The sequence below is a fragment of the Tachysurus fulvidraco genome, chromosome 9 (genome assembly GCF_022655615.1).
Source record: "Tachysurus fulvidraco isolate hzauxx_2018 chromosome 9, HZAU_PFXX_2.0, whole genome shotgun sequence".
Lineage (NCBI taxonomy): Eukaryota > Metazoa > Chordata > Actinopteri > Siluriformes > Bagridae > Tachysurus > Tachysurus fulvidraco.
The window spans coordinates 29,078,440-29,093,149 of record NC_062526.1 but is presented as its reverse complement, the minus strand read 5'-3'; the positions used below and the strand labels follow the sequence as shown (position 1 = coordinate 29,093,149).

The 14,710-nt window shown below is 42.3% G+C and overlaps 2 protein-coding genes across 5 annotated transcripts in view; both read right to left on the bottom strand.

The window, feature by feature from the left end:
- Window positions 1–5,133: 5,133 nt before the first annotated feature.
- LOC113661167 (probable G-protein coupled receptor 139) lies at window positions 5,134–7,323 on the bottom strand. Its single transcript, XM_027175157.2, has 3 exons — window positions 7,181–7,323; window positions 6,340–6,728; window positions 5,134–6,149 (listed from the first exon to the last, which is right to left on the bottom strand). Exons 1-3 carry the CDS (start codon window positions 7,254–7,256, stop codon window positions 5,463–5,465), a joined length of 1,152 nt encoding a protein of 383 aa, XP_027030958.2. The 5' UTR covers window positions 7,257–7,323; the 3' UTR covers window positions 5,134–5,462.
- A 3,447-nt stretch (window positions 7,324–10,770) lies between these two features.
- Window positions 10,771–14,710, bottom strand: part of fynb (FYN proto-oncogene, Src family tyrosine kinase b) — a 17,880-nt gene continuing 13,940 nt past the window's right edge. For all 4 annotated transcript variants that reach the window (XM_047818934.1, XM_047818936.1, XM_047818937.1 and 1 more), the window contains 5 exons: window positions 13,240–13,419; window positions 13,062–13,138; window positions 12,654–12,807; window positions 12,101–12,232; window positions 10,771–11,502 (listed from right to left, as the gene is read on the bottom strand). In XM_047818934.1, coding sequence (XP_047674890.1) covers window positions 11,294–11,502; window positions 12,101–12,232; window positions 12,654–12,807; window positions 13,062–13,138; window positions 13,240–13,419 — 752 coding nt within the window. In that variant the 3' untranslated portion in view covers window positions 10,771–11,293. The remainder of the gene's footprint in view (window positions 11,503–12,100; window positions 12,233–12,653; window positions 12,808–13,061; window positions 13,139–13,239; window positions 13,420–14,710) is intronic.

The window sequence follows — 14,710 nt, the reverse complement described above, 5'->3', positions numbered from 1 at the left end:
CATCCCACATTTTGGGGGTGGAGCAAAATTGTATTGCAGTTTACTAAAAATGTACTAGGGCTGCACAATTTGGGGAAAATGTCATATTGCGATTATTGAGGTCAATATTGTGATATAATAAACAAATGGTATCATGAGTTAACTTGCTTGGTTCTCAAGGACAATGCACACACAGATTAGTGATAATGCTGAAATGTGTGTCTAAACTCAAACTACAACAACAACAAACATGCAAAACTATAAAATAACACATTAATGCTGATTAATGAAAAGCCTAAGATCAAAACTGTAGGTGTACAGTGTGTGTGTGTGTGTGTGTGTGTGTGTGTGTGTGTGTGTGTATACAAGATGTGTGTGTATATAAGATCAAAACTGTAGGTGTACAGTGTGTGTGTGTGTGTGTGTGTGTGTACACACACACACACACACACAAAGTAAATGACCAACTTAATACAAGTTATACATGGTATTACACACACCATTATAGATGATATTTGGAGCATTATTACATGTAATTATTAAACTTGATTACTTACATATACATTTGCTTTTAAGCCTAATGATTAATGTTGATTATGATGTGATTGTGACAGGGGACGAGGTTTCAGGTTGGGGGGTAAAGAGTTTTTTCTGTCACCACTTTTGAATAAGAAACAATATCAAGGCTATAAAACTTGTCAAAACTCCGAATCACAAAAGTATCAGTGAGAAGTTGAGAACACGTTTAAACAGTACACACACTCGGGCTTTAAACAGTACACACACACACTCGGACTTTAAACAGTACACACACACACTCGGACTTTAAACAGTACACACACTCGGGCTTTAAACAGTACACACACTCGTACTTTAAACAGTACACACACTTGGACTTTAAACAGTACACACACTCGGACTTTAAACAGTACACAAACACACTCGGACTTTAAACAGTACACACACTCGGACTTTAAACAGTACACACACTCGGACTTTAAACAGTACACACACTCGTACTTTAAACAGTACACACACTTGGACTTTAAACAGTACACACACTCGGACTTTAAACAGTACACAAACACACTCGGACTTTAAACAGTACACACACTCGGACTTTAAACAGTACACACACTCGGGCTTTAAACAGTACACACACACACTCGGACTTTAAACAGTACACACACTCGGGCTTTAAACAGTACACACACTCGGGCTTTAAACAGTACACACACTCGGACTTTAAACAGTACACACACTCGTACTTTAAACAGTACACACACTTGGACTTTAAACAGTACACACACTCGGACTTTAAACAGTACACACACACACTCGGACTTTAAACAGTACACACACACACTCGGACTTTAAACAGTACACACACTCGGACTTTAAACAGTACACACACTCGGACTTTATACAGTACACACACTCGGACTTTAAACAGTACACACACTCGGACTTTAAACAGTACACACACTCGGGCTTTAGACAGTACACACACTCGGACTTTAAACAGTACACACACTCGGACTTTAAACAGTACACACACTCGGACTTTAAAGAGTACACACACTCGGACTTTAAAGAGTACACACACTCGGACTTTAAACAGTACACACACTCGGACTTTAAACAGTACACACACTCGGACTTTAAACAGTACACACACTCGGACTTTAAACAGTACACACACTCGGACTTTAAACAGTACACACACTCGGACTTTAAACAGTACACACACTCGGACTTTAAACAGTACACACACTCGGACTTTAAACAGTACACACACTCGGACTTGATGCACATCACATGTGTTACTTTACTGATACTGCTTTTAATCGTAATGTACAGACCGGACATCGGGACATCAGCTGTCATGTACAATAAAAGCGCAGCGACAGGAAATAGCATTTAACACAAAAAGCCGCCTAGACGGTGGACTTGGGCTCAGGACTCTTTTTTTATTTGAGCGGCGTGTGGACGAATGTTTTCTACACACACTATTTTATTGCTTGATAACAGACCGCTGCTAACTATAACACACCGATGAAATGTAAAACAGAGCGTTACCATGGACACAGGGTTCTAACCGTAGAGACGGAGCGCACTATTTTCTTTAGCGGAAGCAACACAATTAGCTGTACACAGACAGGCGTATGAGACCTGTAACGAGCGACAGCGCGAAGCCGCGAACTCGTCCTGAACACTTTAAAGGCGTAACAGCTGAACAAACAGATAAAGAGAATTTATCTAAGTTTTTATTTCATACAAAACATTTTCGTCTCGTCTTTTTTCATCAAAAATAATGCTTGTTAATTTAGTCTTAGTCAGAGTTTTGGACAGTGGTGCAGTCTCATCATCGTCTCGTCTTAGTCATGACAAAAAAGGTTGTTGAACAGATTTCGTCTCGTCTCATCTGACGAAATTAACACAAGGGGAGACCGGGTGTAGTAACACGGGGAGAGTTGTAACACAGGGAGAGTTGTAACACAGGGAGAGTTGTAACACAGAGAGAGTTGTAACACAGAGAGAGTTGTAACACAGAGAGAGTTGTAACACGGGGAGAGTTGTAACACAGAGAGAGTTGTAACACAGAGAGAGTTGTAACACAGAGAGAGTTGTAACACAGAGAGAGTTGTAACACGGGGAGAGTTGTAACACGGGGAGAGTTGTAACACAGAGAGAGTTGTAACACAGAGAGAGTTGTAACACAGAGAGAGTTGTAACACGGGGAGAGTTGTAACACAGAGAGAGTTGTAACACAGAGAGAGTTGTAACACGGGGAGAGTTGTAACACGGGGAGAGTTGTAACACAGAGAGAGTTGTAACACAGAGAGAGTTGTAACACAGAGAGAGTTGTAACACGGGGAGAGTTGTAACACAGAGAGAGTTGTAACACAGAGAGAGTTGTAACACGGAGAGAGTTGTAACACGGAGAGAGTTGTAACACGGAGAGAGTTGTAACACGGAGAGAGTTGTAACACGGAGAGAGTTGTAACACAGGGAGAGTTGTAACACAGGGAGAGTTGTAACACAGGGAGAGTTGTAACACAGAGAGAGTTGTAACACAGGGAGAGTTGTAACACAGGGAGAGTTGTAACACAGAGAGAGTTGTAACACGGAGAGAGTTGTAACACAGGGAGAGTTGTAACACAGAGAGAGTTGTAACACAGGGAGAGTTGTAACACAGAGAGAGTTGTAACACAGAGAGAGTTGTAACACAGAGAGAGTTGTAACACAGAGAGAGTTGTAACACAGAGAGAGTTGTAACACTACCAATTCCACGCATCAGGGATAAGATAGGAGTCATGTAACAGTTTCAGTCTCATCAGGTTTCCTTTACGATCCCACATGGAGGTTTTCCAGTCTGTGTTGTTATCTCTCCTGAAGCTACAGCAGAAAATCTCATTCTGAGTTAAGAAAGTAAAAAAAAAACAACAAGATAATATTTTGTTTAGTACTTCTACCGTTGTAGATAATGTTGTATGAGTTATATCAGGTCAAACTGTAGTTTCTCTAGTAAAGAATCGTGTATCAACCTCCTGCCAATTGCAAAGCACCATGCTAATACAGCTAAACAATGGGTGACAGTGGTGTAGGTTTAACACGTGTTTTAAGTGTTACAATCATCCCCTTATATACAACTAAGAACATTTTTGTGATTTTAATCATTTTACAGAATGCCTAGAACTTGGGTGAGAAAAACAGATCGTGGAGTCGATGCCAGTCTTTTAAAAAGAGCAGCAGAGGAAGTTAGGAAAGGAAAGTCTGTTAGCGCAGTGGCAAAATCCCATGGAATCTGCCATGTAACCTTGAACAGATGGCAGAAATATAAAGAACTGAAAGACCAGGGATCGAGGGACCTTCCTCGTGTAGGATACTACAGTCCTCACCAGGTCTTCACCAGGGAGCAGGAGGAGACTTAGCCACAGTATATAAGCCAGGCAGTATATATACTATGGGCTAACTCCACGTGAGGTGAGCATGATGGATAAGTGTCTTGAGAACAGGGTAGAAAAGGCAAGATTCAAGACCTCTTAATGTGTATTAGACCTTTCATGCAAACTCAATTTAATGTTTGTGAATGATGAATAAAATATTTAAAATCAGGTAAAAGTTAAATAAAAACCAACACATACATTTACACAATTTCTTAAAAATGTGTGTCCCTACTCAGACATCATGTTATGATTTCTTTTAGGTCAGAAAGTTTGCCTATCAACTCGCGGTGGAATTCAACATACAGTGCAGCATCCACAAACCTGGGATGAGAAGAAAATGGCGTGGCCTGATTGTTTTAGCTTGTTTATGAATCAGAACCCCAGACTTTCAGTGAGGAGTCCACAGGCCTTTCAAGAGCTACCAGTTTTAATCATGCTAATGTGGAACTCTTCTTCAGTCGACTGGGGACGTGATTGATAAAAATGGGTTTGATGGCAGTGACATATGGAATGTCGACGAAACCCTTAGTTTTTGTGCATTTTGTCTACCTGTTACAACTTACCCCAGTATGTGTTACAACTTACCCCAGTATGTGTTACAACTTACCCCAGTATGTGTTACAACTTACCCCAGTATGTGTTACAACTTACCCCAGTATGTGTTACAACTTACCCCAGTATGTGTTACAACTTACCCCAGTAGTGGGATAGGTTGTAAAAAGTACCACCTTGTATTTGTCATCATCTCACAAGGTCTGTGACATAGTCGAATAAATTTAAATTGTTGCTATTTGTAGTAGACAAATGTGGGTAGTTTACCTAAAAGTTTCAGACGTGTAGCCTAAAAAAAAAGGTAGTTTTAGGTGCTGAAGAAAAAAGTGTTACAACCACACCCGGTCTCCCCTACATATAACAGGTAGCATTTTTTCTGTTCACCAGTTCAGTGTCCGTCTGCTCGGCATCCATCTTCACCCGTTCCGTGCTGCACACCGGAAAAAGTCACATGACCAAACGCACCACACGTGTCACACGTGTCACACGTGTCACTGTCTAAACTGAAACTCTTATATTTATTAGCAGATAGCGGTGTAGTGTATGTAATAGGCAAACAGCTTTCAGAGAGAATGGGTTGTCATGTCCACACATGCATTTATTTATTATTTATTTTATAAAATCGCAGCATTTTGTGTCGTATAATCGCACAGGCTTGATATCGCGATTGCGAGTGCGATATGATTAATCGTGCAGCACTAAAATGTACCAAACAAAAAAGTTTATAATGTAAAAGAATAAACAATATTTTAAACTATTATCTTACAAAAGATTATGTTTAAAGCTAATGATGCTACAATTACAGATGAGTGTGAGTTTAAATCGGAGCTCATCACATGGGAAGGTTTTCCTTAACTGAACAAAGTGAAGAAATAAACCATTTCTGTTCTCTTGATTTTTGGTTTGTTTTATTGAACAGTTTCAGGAGAAAGATGTTTGTTCCGAGTTGTTTTAGTTTGGTGTATAAATTCACACCCATCTTCAGAAGTGTCTCAGGGTCCAGAAGGCGTTGGAACCATCCGAGTTCCTGCTGTTCTGAACTGCCGGAACCTCCAAGTGTCTCAGTTTGGTTAGGACGATGGAAACGGGGTCTTGGACTGATGCTTCTCTACGTTCAGCCACAGAGAAGATCTTCATGGTTGTTTGTGTGAATAAGGAACCGAATTCTCGGGCTCGGACTCGGCCCCGAAACGTGTTGCCGATCTCGTGCCGGAACCTGCGGCTCACCACACAGTACAGGAGGAAGTTGGTGCCAGAGTTGAGGTTGTGCAGCATGTTGGCCACATCGCCCATGACATTGATGGTGATAGTGTAGTCATCTCGGTTGTAGTGTCTGTGGTTGTGTTTAGTGCGCAGGATGCAGTAGGTGATGAAACGCGGCAAACTGAGCACCACAAACGCAACCGAGACGATCCCGAGCAGCAGCAGCGTCCTGCGGGCGGAGCCTCGGGTCCGAGAAGCCCGGATCGTCTGGCGCTCCTCTTTAGTGAAGAGACGACCGGAGCCGAGCAGATGGTACGCGATGAGAGAGTTAAAGATGATGACGAGGACGATGGGAACTCCGCTGGACAGGAAGGACGTCACCCAGACAACCACCGTGGAGTATAAGGCGTCTCGGTAAAGACAACGTGGAACTGTAACCATCTGTCCATTCCGGGTCAGATTCACCTGGAACACAGAGAACATTACACACATAATTATAATCTGTAAAACTTTATTTATATGTTCAAAACAGTTTTATTAAAATGTAAATATATTTAATAAATAAAGTGAAAACAAAATGTAATTTAACTGTAAATAAAGTTTGTATAATGTTTACAGTGTAAACATATGTGGGGTAAATAAAAAGAAACTGCACCTGCACCACAGTGTTGATCCAGCTGAGAGGGATGGAGGCCAGATGTGAGAGCAGGATGATGGCGGTGCAAGTGAGGATGGCGTGTCTGACCTGCAGGTGGCGCTGTCGGATCACCATCACTCTGAACACCAGGTAGCGCTCGATGGTGAAGGCCACGACGAGCCAGGCCGAGGCGTAGAACATGCCGAACTGCAGGAAGTTGAGGACACCGCACCACGGGTGAGCGTGCCAAAACGGCTGCGGCTGCAGGAACACCAGGCTCAGGTCCAGCAGCGTCACCCACAGCAGGTAGCACGTGTCCGCCACCGCCAGGAAGCTTAGGTACACACGTGCCGAGTCTGACATGCCACACACACGCCAGCATAGCATGTATAAGGTGAAGAGGTTGGCTGTAAGGAACAAAGAACAATTTGAAAAAACGATTAAACGTGAAAAAAGAATAACCACACAGACGATGAAGGACTCGGACTGAGACACACACTCCCATGTCTGTCCCTCATGTCTGTCCCTCACGGCTGTCCCTCACGGCTGTCCCTCATGTCTGTCCCTCACGGCTGTCCCTCACGGCTGTCCCTCACGGCTGTCCCTCATGTCTGTCCCTCACATCTGTCCTAGGTTCACTAAACTAAAATCTGCTCACAAACATTCTACAACCACATTTAATAACGAGATCTCACAGGACTCACACTCCGGTTCTTGTAACCTGCCTCAAGGAACTATTTTCTCACTGAAGTGTGTGTGTGTGTGTGTGTGTGTGTGTGTGTGTGTGTGTGTGTGTGTGTGTGTGTGTGTGTGTGGTTCCAAAATAATATACATATATATAGTAAGATCACTCACACACCTGGAATACCCAGAATGCACAGCAGCGGGTAGTACACCTTCTGAACGGTGATGAAAACACTCGCTCCATCCATCATACAGCACTATAATAAAGTCATCACACACACACACACACATACAGTACACACACACACACACACACACACACACACACACACACACACACACACACACACACACACACACACACACATTTTATTGCTTCACCTCAATGTACAATGGTAAAATAACTGAATATAAATATATGAATATTTTAATAACAAAGAAACAAATCAAAGGAAACATCAGGTTTCACACACACACACACACACACACACACACACACACACACACACACACACACACACACACACACACACACACACACATACTATAATTCATTAATTTTGCCTATACCTCAGTGCTATCATGAAAAACGTTTTAAATAATTTTATTCCTTTTATTATTTTATTGTTTAAAATGTTTTAGAAAACAGTTTATTTTCTCTAATTTCCTACAATTCAACATACATCCTCATTTTAATAATAGTAAAATAGGATTAAAGACGTGGCATATTCTCACACACACACACACACACACACACACACACACACACACACACACACACACACACACACACACACACACACAGGTGAATTTTATATAAAATGAAAGGTGTGTGTACTCACTGCGACAGACGCACCTGTGAGACAGTGTAGATGGACTCACCTGAGCTCTCTCTCTGTCTCACACACACACACACACACACACACACACACACACACACACACACACACACACACACACACACACACACACACACACACACACACACATACACACACACACACACACACAGAGCAGATGGGCTGATACACAGCACACACACATGCAGTACATTAGCAGGAGAGACAGGAAATGGTGCTGGTTATTGATTTGTGGAAACATTTGTATTGACTATCGATTTGCTCGCTGTGTGCCGTAAACAACACACACACACACACACACACACACACACACACACACACACACACACACACACTACACACTACACACTGCACCATGCTATAACACTGGCTATTAGCCAACATGCTGCTAATAACAGCTCCATTAGTCTCGTTGCTACACATGAATAAAAAACGATCAACATCTTTTAGACTCGTTTGTCTTTATACAGCTAAAAGATTCATTCACTGAATTATTCCAATTCTTTTACTGATTCTTTTACTGATTCATTTACTGATTCATTTACTGATTCATTTACTGATTCATTTACTGATTCATTTACTGATTCATTTACTGATTCATTCACAGTTTACCGACTCCTTCTCTAACTCCTGTGAATGTTTTGTCCCATTGTTTCGTTCTTACTGAACATTAGCACGTGTGATTAGTGTACAGGTTCCTCCAGACAGCACAAAGTGATATAAACATTGCTAAAGAATGATATTGTTTTCACTTCATTGTAGTCTCATTATCACTAAAGCACAATGCTACAAAATCTCAGTACATCGTTAAAAATATATATTTATTTGTATTTTAAAATAGAACCATTGTACAGTACACGACTCCTGTATGTGTCAGCTCTCAGGTTCCAAGAGTCGACGTAAAGAATCGATTCTTTTATTAATTAAATATCATTAATCATCAGCAAGGGGGGGCACGGTGGTTATCATGTTCTCCTCACACCTCCAGGGTCGGGGTTCGATTCCCACCTCCGCCTTGTGTGTGTGGAGTTTGCATGTTCTCCCCGTGCCTCGGGGGTTTCCTCCGGGTACTCCGGTTTCCTCCCCCGGTCCAAAGACATGCATGGTAGGTTGATTGGCATCTCTGGAAAATTGTCCGTAGTGTGTGTGTGTGTGTGTGTGTGTGTGTGTGTGTGTGCCCTGTGATGGGTTGGCACTCCGTCCAGGGTGTATCCTGCCTCGATGCCCGATGACGCCTGAGATAGGCACAGGGGTGACCCGAGAAGTTCGGATAAGCGGTAGAAGATGAATGAGTGAATGAATGAATGATCATCAGCAAGTGAACAAAAAGTGTGAATTAGTGTAATACACACACAGTTGTAAAAGAGTGTAAAATATCTTTTATTTAATATTTGCAAATTTATCTAAAAAACATGCAAGAAAGTGTGATATAAAAACACATCATATTAAAATGAGGCCCACGTTTAATATTCCTTTTTTCACCTTAATCAAGTACCTTTGGCCGTCTAATTACCCAGACAATTACCCAGAATGCATAGCAGTGGTCTGTTCAGCTGTTTGTCATCTGATTGTTCGGTCCGAGTTCAAAAAATCTGTTCCAAGTGAAATTACAAACATTAAAACCACAAAGAGGAAAGTGAGGAATGAAGATGTCAGACTTGGTGATGAGGTCGTGATCCTCAACACTTAGGGATGAGGTCGTGATACTCAACACTTAGGGATGAGGTCGTGATACTCAACACTTAGGGATGAGGTTGTGATCCTCAACACTTAGGGATGAGGTTGTGATCCTCAACACTTAAGGATGAGGTCGTGATCCTCAACACTTAGGGATGAGGTTGTGATCCTCAACACTTAGGGATGAGGTCGTGATACTCAACACTTAGGGATGAGGTCGTGATCCTCAACACTTAAGGATGAGGTCGTGATACTCATCACGGTCACATGATCATTAACACCTGAGTGGAAAACGTAAAAGAACTCTAAATATTAAAAACAGTGGTTTTGTCTGTATAAAATCTAAAGTACTCTCATATATTTGGATAAAAATACAATATGGATTATTTTAACTTATGTTTGTTGTTAGCATTAATGTATGATTCAGTACATGAACAAAAAAGGAAAGCAAAAACAACAAAGGCGTCATTGCATAAGGCAGGGTCTCCGATTTTTGAGAAATGCTTCAGAAAACTGAGTCGGGCCGAATAATAAACAAAAACAAAACAAACGTGTAGCCAATGAGCGGAAAGGGGCGGGGCTTGTCGATATGGGCGGAGAGAGTGTTCAGTGTGCGTGTGTGACGTTAGCAGAAAGCGGTTTTAACATCGACATGGAGGATAAAAACAAAGAAAGAAAGAGAAGAAAGACTTACGATAAGGACAAGAAGTAGGACGTGTTAATATAGGATCAGCTTTCCAGCGCTGGAGAGAACTGAAGGAGCAGGAAGTTGGCCACATATTCACAGGTTGGAGTTTCCCGAGTCAATAACTCCTGAGCTAAACGCTGTTACTACACAAATAACACCTCTTTTCTATCGTAGTAATGTAGAGAGGCAGCTACAACCGCGTTTTGTGTAGTAACAGCGTTTAGCTCAGGAGTTATCGACTCGGGAAACTCCGACCTGTGAATATGTGGCCGACTTTACTTAAGACGCCGAGGCGCTTTTTTCCTTCTCGATAGGTGAGTAACGTTGGTTTTGCTTTGTTACACAGAACTAATATATGCCTTTGTCCTTTACATCATTATGCTTGTGTGGCATTTTTGCTTGTTTGTTTATCTACAATCGTATTGTTCTTCCCTTCAGCTATGATAAAGACACGTTTCTTTCTGTTAGTCGCCTGGGTTACGTATGTATGTGTGGGCGGAGCTATCGATACAGGGGTGGGACCCGTTTGGGTTAGGGGCGTGTTTGTTTTGGTGATTTTATATGACGACATTGGCTTTTGGAGACCCCACCTTTAAAAATAGAAGAAATAAAGCCGCCAGCAGCGACTGCAGAAAAGCCGAAGTTTTAGGTATTGTTCTTATTGTGCATTTTATCTTTCTATAAATAATCCCCTCAGTTACCCACAATCCCCTTTCTTCTCCCTATCTACTTGAGCACACATTTCCCATAATTCCTCTCACAAAGCAGGTGATAGAGTGTGTGCTCAGAAACCACCTTAATCACATTATTACCCACAATTCTGTTCACTAATAACAACATGGTTAAAAAATCCTTCCATCCGGTTTAAGAGACAAAAATTCTAAAATTACCCCCAATTCCCTTCACTCACTCCCCCACCCGCCCCCGCCCCCCTGCCCTCCTCCTTCAGATCTGCGTCTAGGCCAAAACCTTCAGTGTGGAGCTTCTTCTGTGCTGGAGATAAACGCAGGTATAAAGAAAGTAGTGACTCTGCCCACAGACTGCCAGGGGCACTGGATCAGGATCATAAGTTGTCCCCAGGTTGGTATTGCGGCTCGGTGGCCGTGAAGTAATCCTCGAGGAAAGCCTGCAGGTACTCAAAGGTGTGACGTTCTTCTGCGTTCTGCTTCCAGCACTGCAGCATGAGCTCGTACAGAGATGCAGGACAGTCCATAGGACTCTGCATACGGTAACCGCGATCCACCTGCTCCAACACCTCCCTGTTGTTCATCCCTACACACACACACACACACACACACACACACACACACACACACACACACACACACACACACACACACACACACCATTAATGGATGGAACCCTGCCACAGTTTTTCAGAAACATTTTTAAGAAGCGACATGCCCTTAAAGAACAATTGAGCTTCCTCTTACTGTGAGCTCATTATTTACTTGATGGACAAAGTGACAAAGTGACATGACATACAGCTCAGTACAGTGACCCATACTCAGAATTCGAACACACACACACACCCGGAGCAGTGGGCAGACATTTATGGTGGCGCCCGGGGAGCAGTTGGGGGGGTTCGGTGCCTTGCTCAAGGGCACCTCAGTCGTGGTATTGCAGGCCCGAGACTCAAACCCGCAACCTTATGGTTAGGAGTCAAACTCTCTAACCATCAGGCCACGACTTCCCCCATACCTACAACCACAACCTTTCATGGTTACTAGTGCGATGTTTAAACTGTTTACGATGACCAGAACCCTTGTGTGTAGTAACTGTGTGTAAAACTCAATGTCCTCAACCTGACAGGTGTTTAACGTTTCGTGACTGGTTCTCGGTGAGGTTCTTTTGGTTCTATGTGTGTTACCTGGATATGGAACTCGTCCCTTCGTTACCAGTTCTGTGAGCAGGATGCCGAAGGACCACACGTCAGATTTAATGGTGAACTTTCCGTAAAGGGCCGCCTCAGGAGCCGTCCACTTAATGGGGAACTTGGCACCTGAAAGAGATGTGGAGCAAAGGGCAGGGTGAGGGGTGGGGTGTGGGGTGAGGGGTGTAGAGAGTGAGTAGTGTTAGTGTGTATTGTTAGTACACAAATTATAACTCCTCCTTCTTTATCACCAATACAGAGAATGTCTCTGTCTGTCTGTCGGTCTGTCGGTCTGTCTGTCTGTCTGTCTGTCTGTCTGTCTGTCGGTCTGTCTGTCTGTCTGTCTGTCTGTCTGTCGATCTGTCTGTCTGTCTGTCTGTCTGTCTGTCTGTCTGTCTGTCTGTCGGTCTGTCTGTCTGTCTGTCTGTCTGTCTGTCTGTCGGTCTGTCTGTCTGTCTGTCTGTCTGTCTGTCGGTCTGTCTGTCTGTCTGTCTGTCTGTCGGCCTGTCGGTCTGTCTGTCGGTCTGTCCTCTCTCTCAGTGTGTCTCACCTTGGCGAGCGGTGTACTCATTGTCCTCGATGAGTCTGGCGAGACCGAAGTCTGCTATTTTACACACCAGATTTTCTCCCACCAGGATGTTGGCAGCTCGCAGGTCTCTGTGGATGTAGTTCATTCTCTCAATGTAGGCCATTCCTGCAGCTACCTACACACACACACACACACACACACACACACACACACACACACACACACACACACACACACATGCTACATTATCATCAGTAACTAAAAAGCTTAGAAAATAGTAATAAAATATAAATAATGATACAGAAACAGTTTTGTCACCTTTTATACAATATAAATATTAATTATTAAATAGTAATACTTAAATAATGAAATAATTTCTGAGTTTCTAAATCACTCAGACGATCTCAGGAGCAGTGCATGCTGGGATACCTGGGCAGCCATATCCACAAGATTGGGTAACTTTAGAGTTGGACCTTCTCCACCCTTCAGGAACTCCAGCAGACTTCCTTTAATCATTTTACACACAAACAATCAACAGATCTGAGTTTCACCAAACTAAAACCTGCTTATACCGGACTGTACGATCACTGTGGATACGACCCCTGACCTTTGCTCATGTACTCGGTGACGATGTAAATGGGCTCGTCAGAAACCACGGCGTAGAGCTGCACCAGTTTATCATGACGCAGATTCTTCATGATCCGAGCTTCTTCCAGAAATGATTCGGGGGACATGGTACCTGACTTCAGTGTCTTTACTGCTACCTTGGTGTTTCCATTCCATGTTCCTGACACACACACACACACACACACACACACACACACACACACACACACACACACACACACTTTCACTCACATGTTTTTTCCAAAGATGCAAAACTACCAAGAACTGTATATATTTCATCAGCAATCAAACATTCATCAGTTGTTTAAAACAAAGACAAATCCGTTCTTATACCAAACAGAAACACAATTATGTCTTTATGTTCTGAAAAATCTAGGGCTTAAGGATTAACAGGACAAATGCTAAACTTAAGATCAACAACAGAGGGCGCTGGAGTTTAATTATAGAACTATTACAGAAAAGTCCTGTTACAATAAACACAAAAGGGATGAAGCTATTTTATTGTAGATTAAAATCCAACAATTATGTTTACTGATGAAATAAAAACAACGTCTTGGTGATTAACTCACAGATGGAGCTGTGGAGAGGAAGAGGAAATCTACAACTAAAGTGTATAGGGAAGGAGGACAGGACAGAGCTAAGGACAGGATCAGGATGGGAATATAGGAGGACATGCAAAAATGTGTGTTTCCATCCATGTTGAATTTGGTCATAAAGAACAGAACAGAATATCGAGGTTAAAGTCATCAGTGTGAGTAAAATGGAAGTGGATCGAACATCATACACTGTTCATTATACATGCATTATTATCCAATGTGGGGTGTTGATGCTGAAATACTGGGCAGAACAATTACCTGTGATGTCACTTTGATGTTGACTGGTTGGGCAAATTAGTACAAGCAAAATGCAGGTATTAAATTATTCACGCTTGTATTTGACACTTGAATACAAAATTATAAAATGTTATGTAAATTATGCCTTAATGATTCAATATAAATCAATTATTAAAATTCACTAAACATTTACACCTAAAACACCAGCAGCATTTAACTAGCATTATACTTCCACATGGTGAGCCAGCCAGGAGTCTGTGTGAGTTTATCTGGAGTTTTTTGGGGGGAAAATGAACAGTAGCTAGTAGTGATCCACCGAGCATCATACTCACCGCTGCATTGTGGAGTGCTCATAAAACCATCCATCAGAAGTGTAAACAACATTTATAATATTAGCGTTAATAAACAGCGCTGTGGAAATGTGAGGTTTCTCTGACAGATCGATCTGTCAGTCTGAGTGTGAATGTGAACCCACAGTGCAGAAGGAAAACCGTTTTATTCCATCAGCTTTCAAACAGACCTCCTGTAGTACTGAAGGAAAATGTTACCGTCATGTTTAATAGGTCTAATGTGATGATACGAGTGGAGTCAAAATGTTGTGAGATGTCTACGGTAAAG

Excerpts from the sequence above, each read along its gene's own strand:
- LOC113661167 (XM_027175157.2), bottom strand. The coding sequence starts at position 7,256 with ATGATGGATGGAGCGAGTGTTTTCATCACCGTTCAGAAGGTGTACTAC. Across the intron at positions 6,729-7,180 it reads GTGCATTCTGGGTATTCCAG|CCAACCTCTTCACCTTATAC; the intron begins GTGTGTGAGTGA and ends TGTTCCTTACAG. Across the intron at positions 6,150-6,339 it reads GGATCAACACTGTGGTGCAG|GTGAATCTGACCCGGAATGG; the intron begins GTGCAGTTTCTT and ends TCTGTGTTCCAG.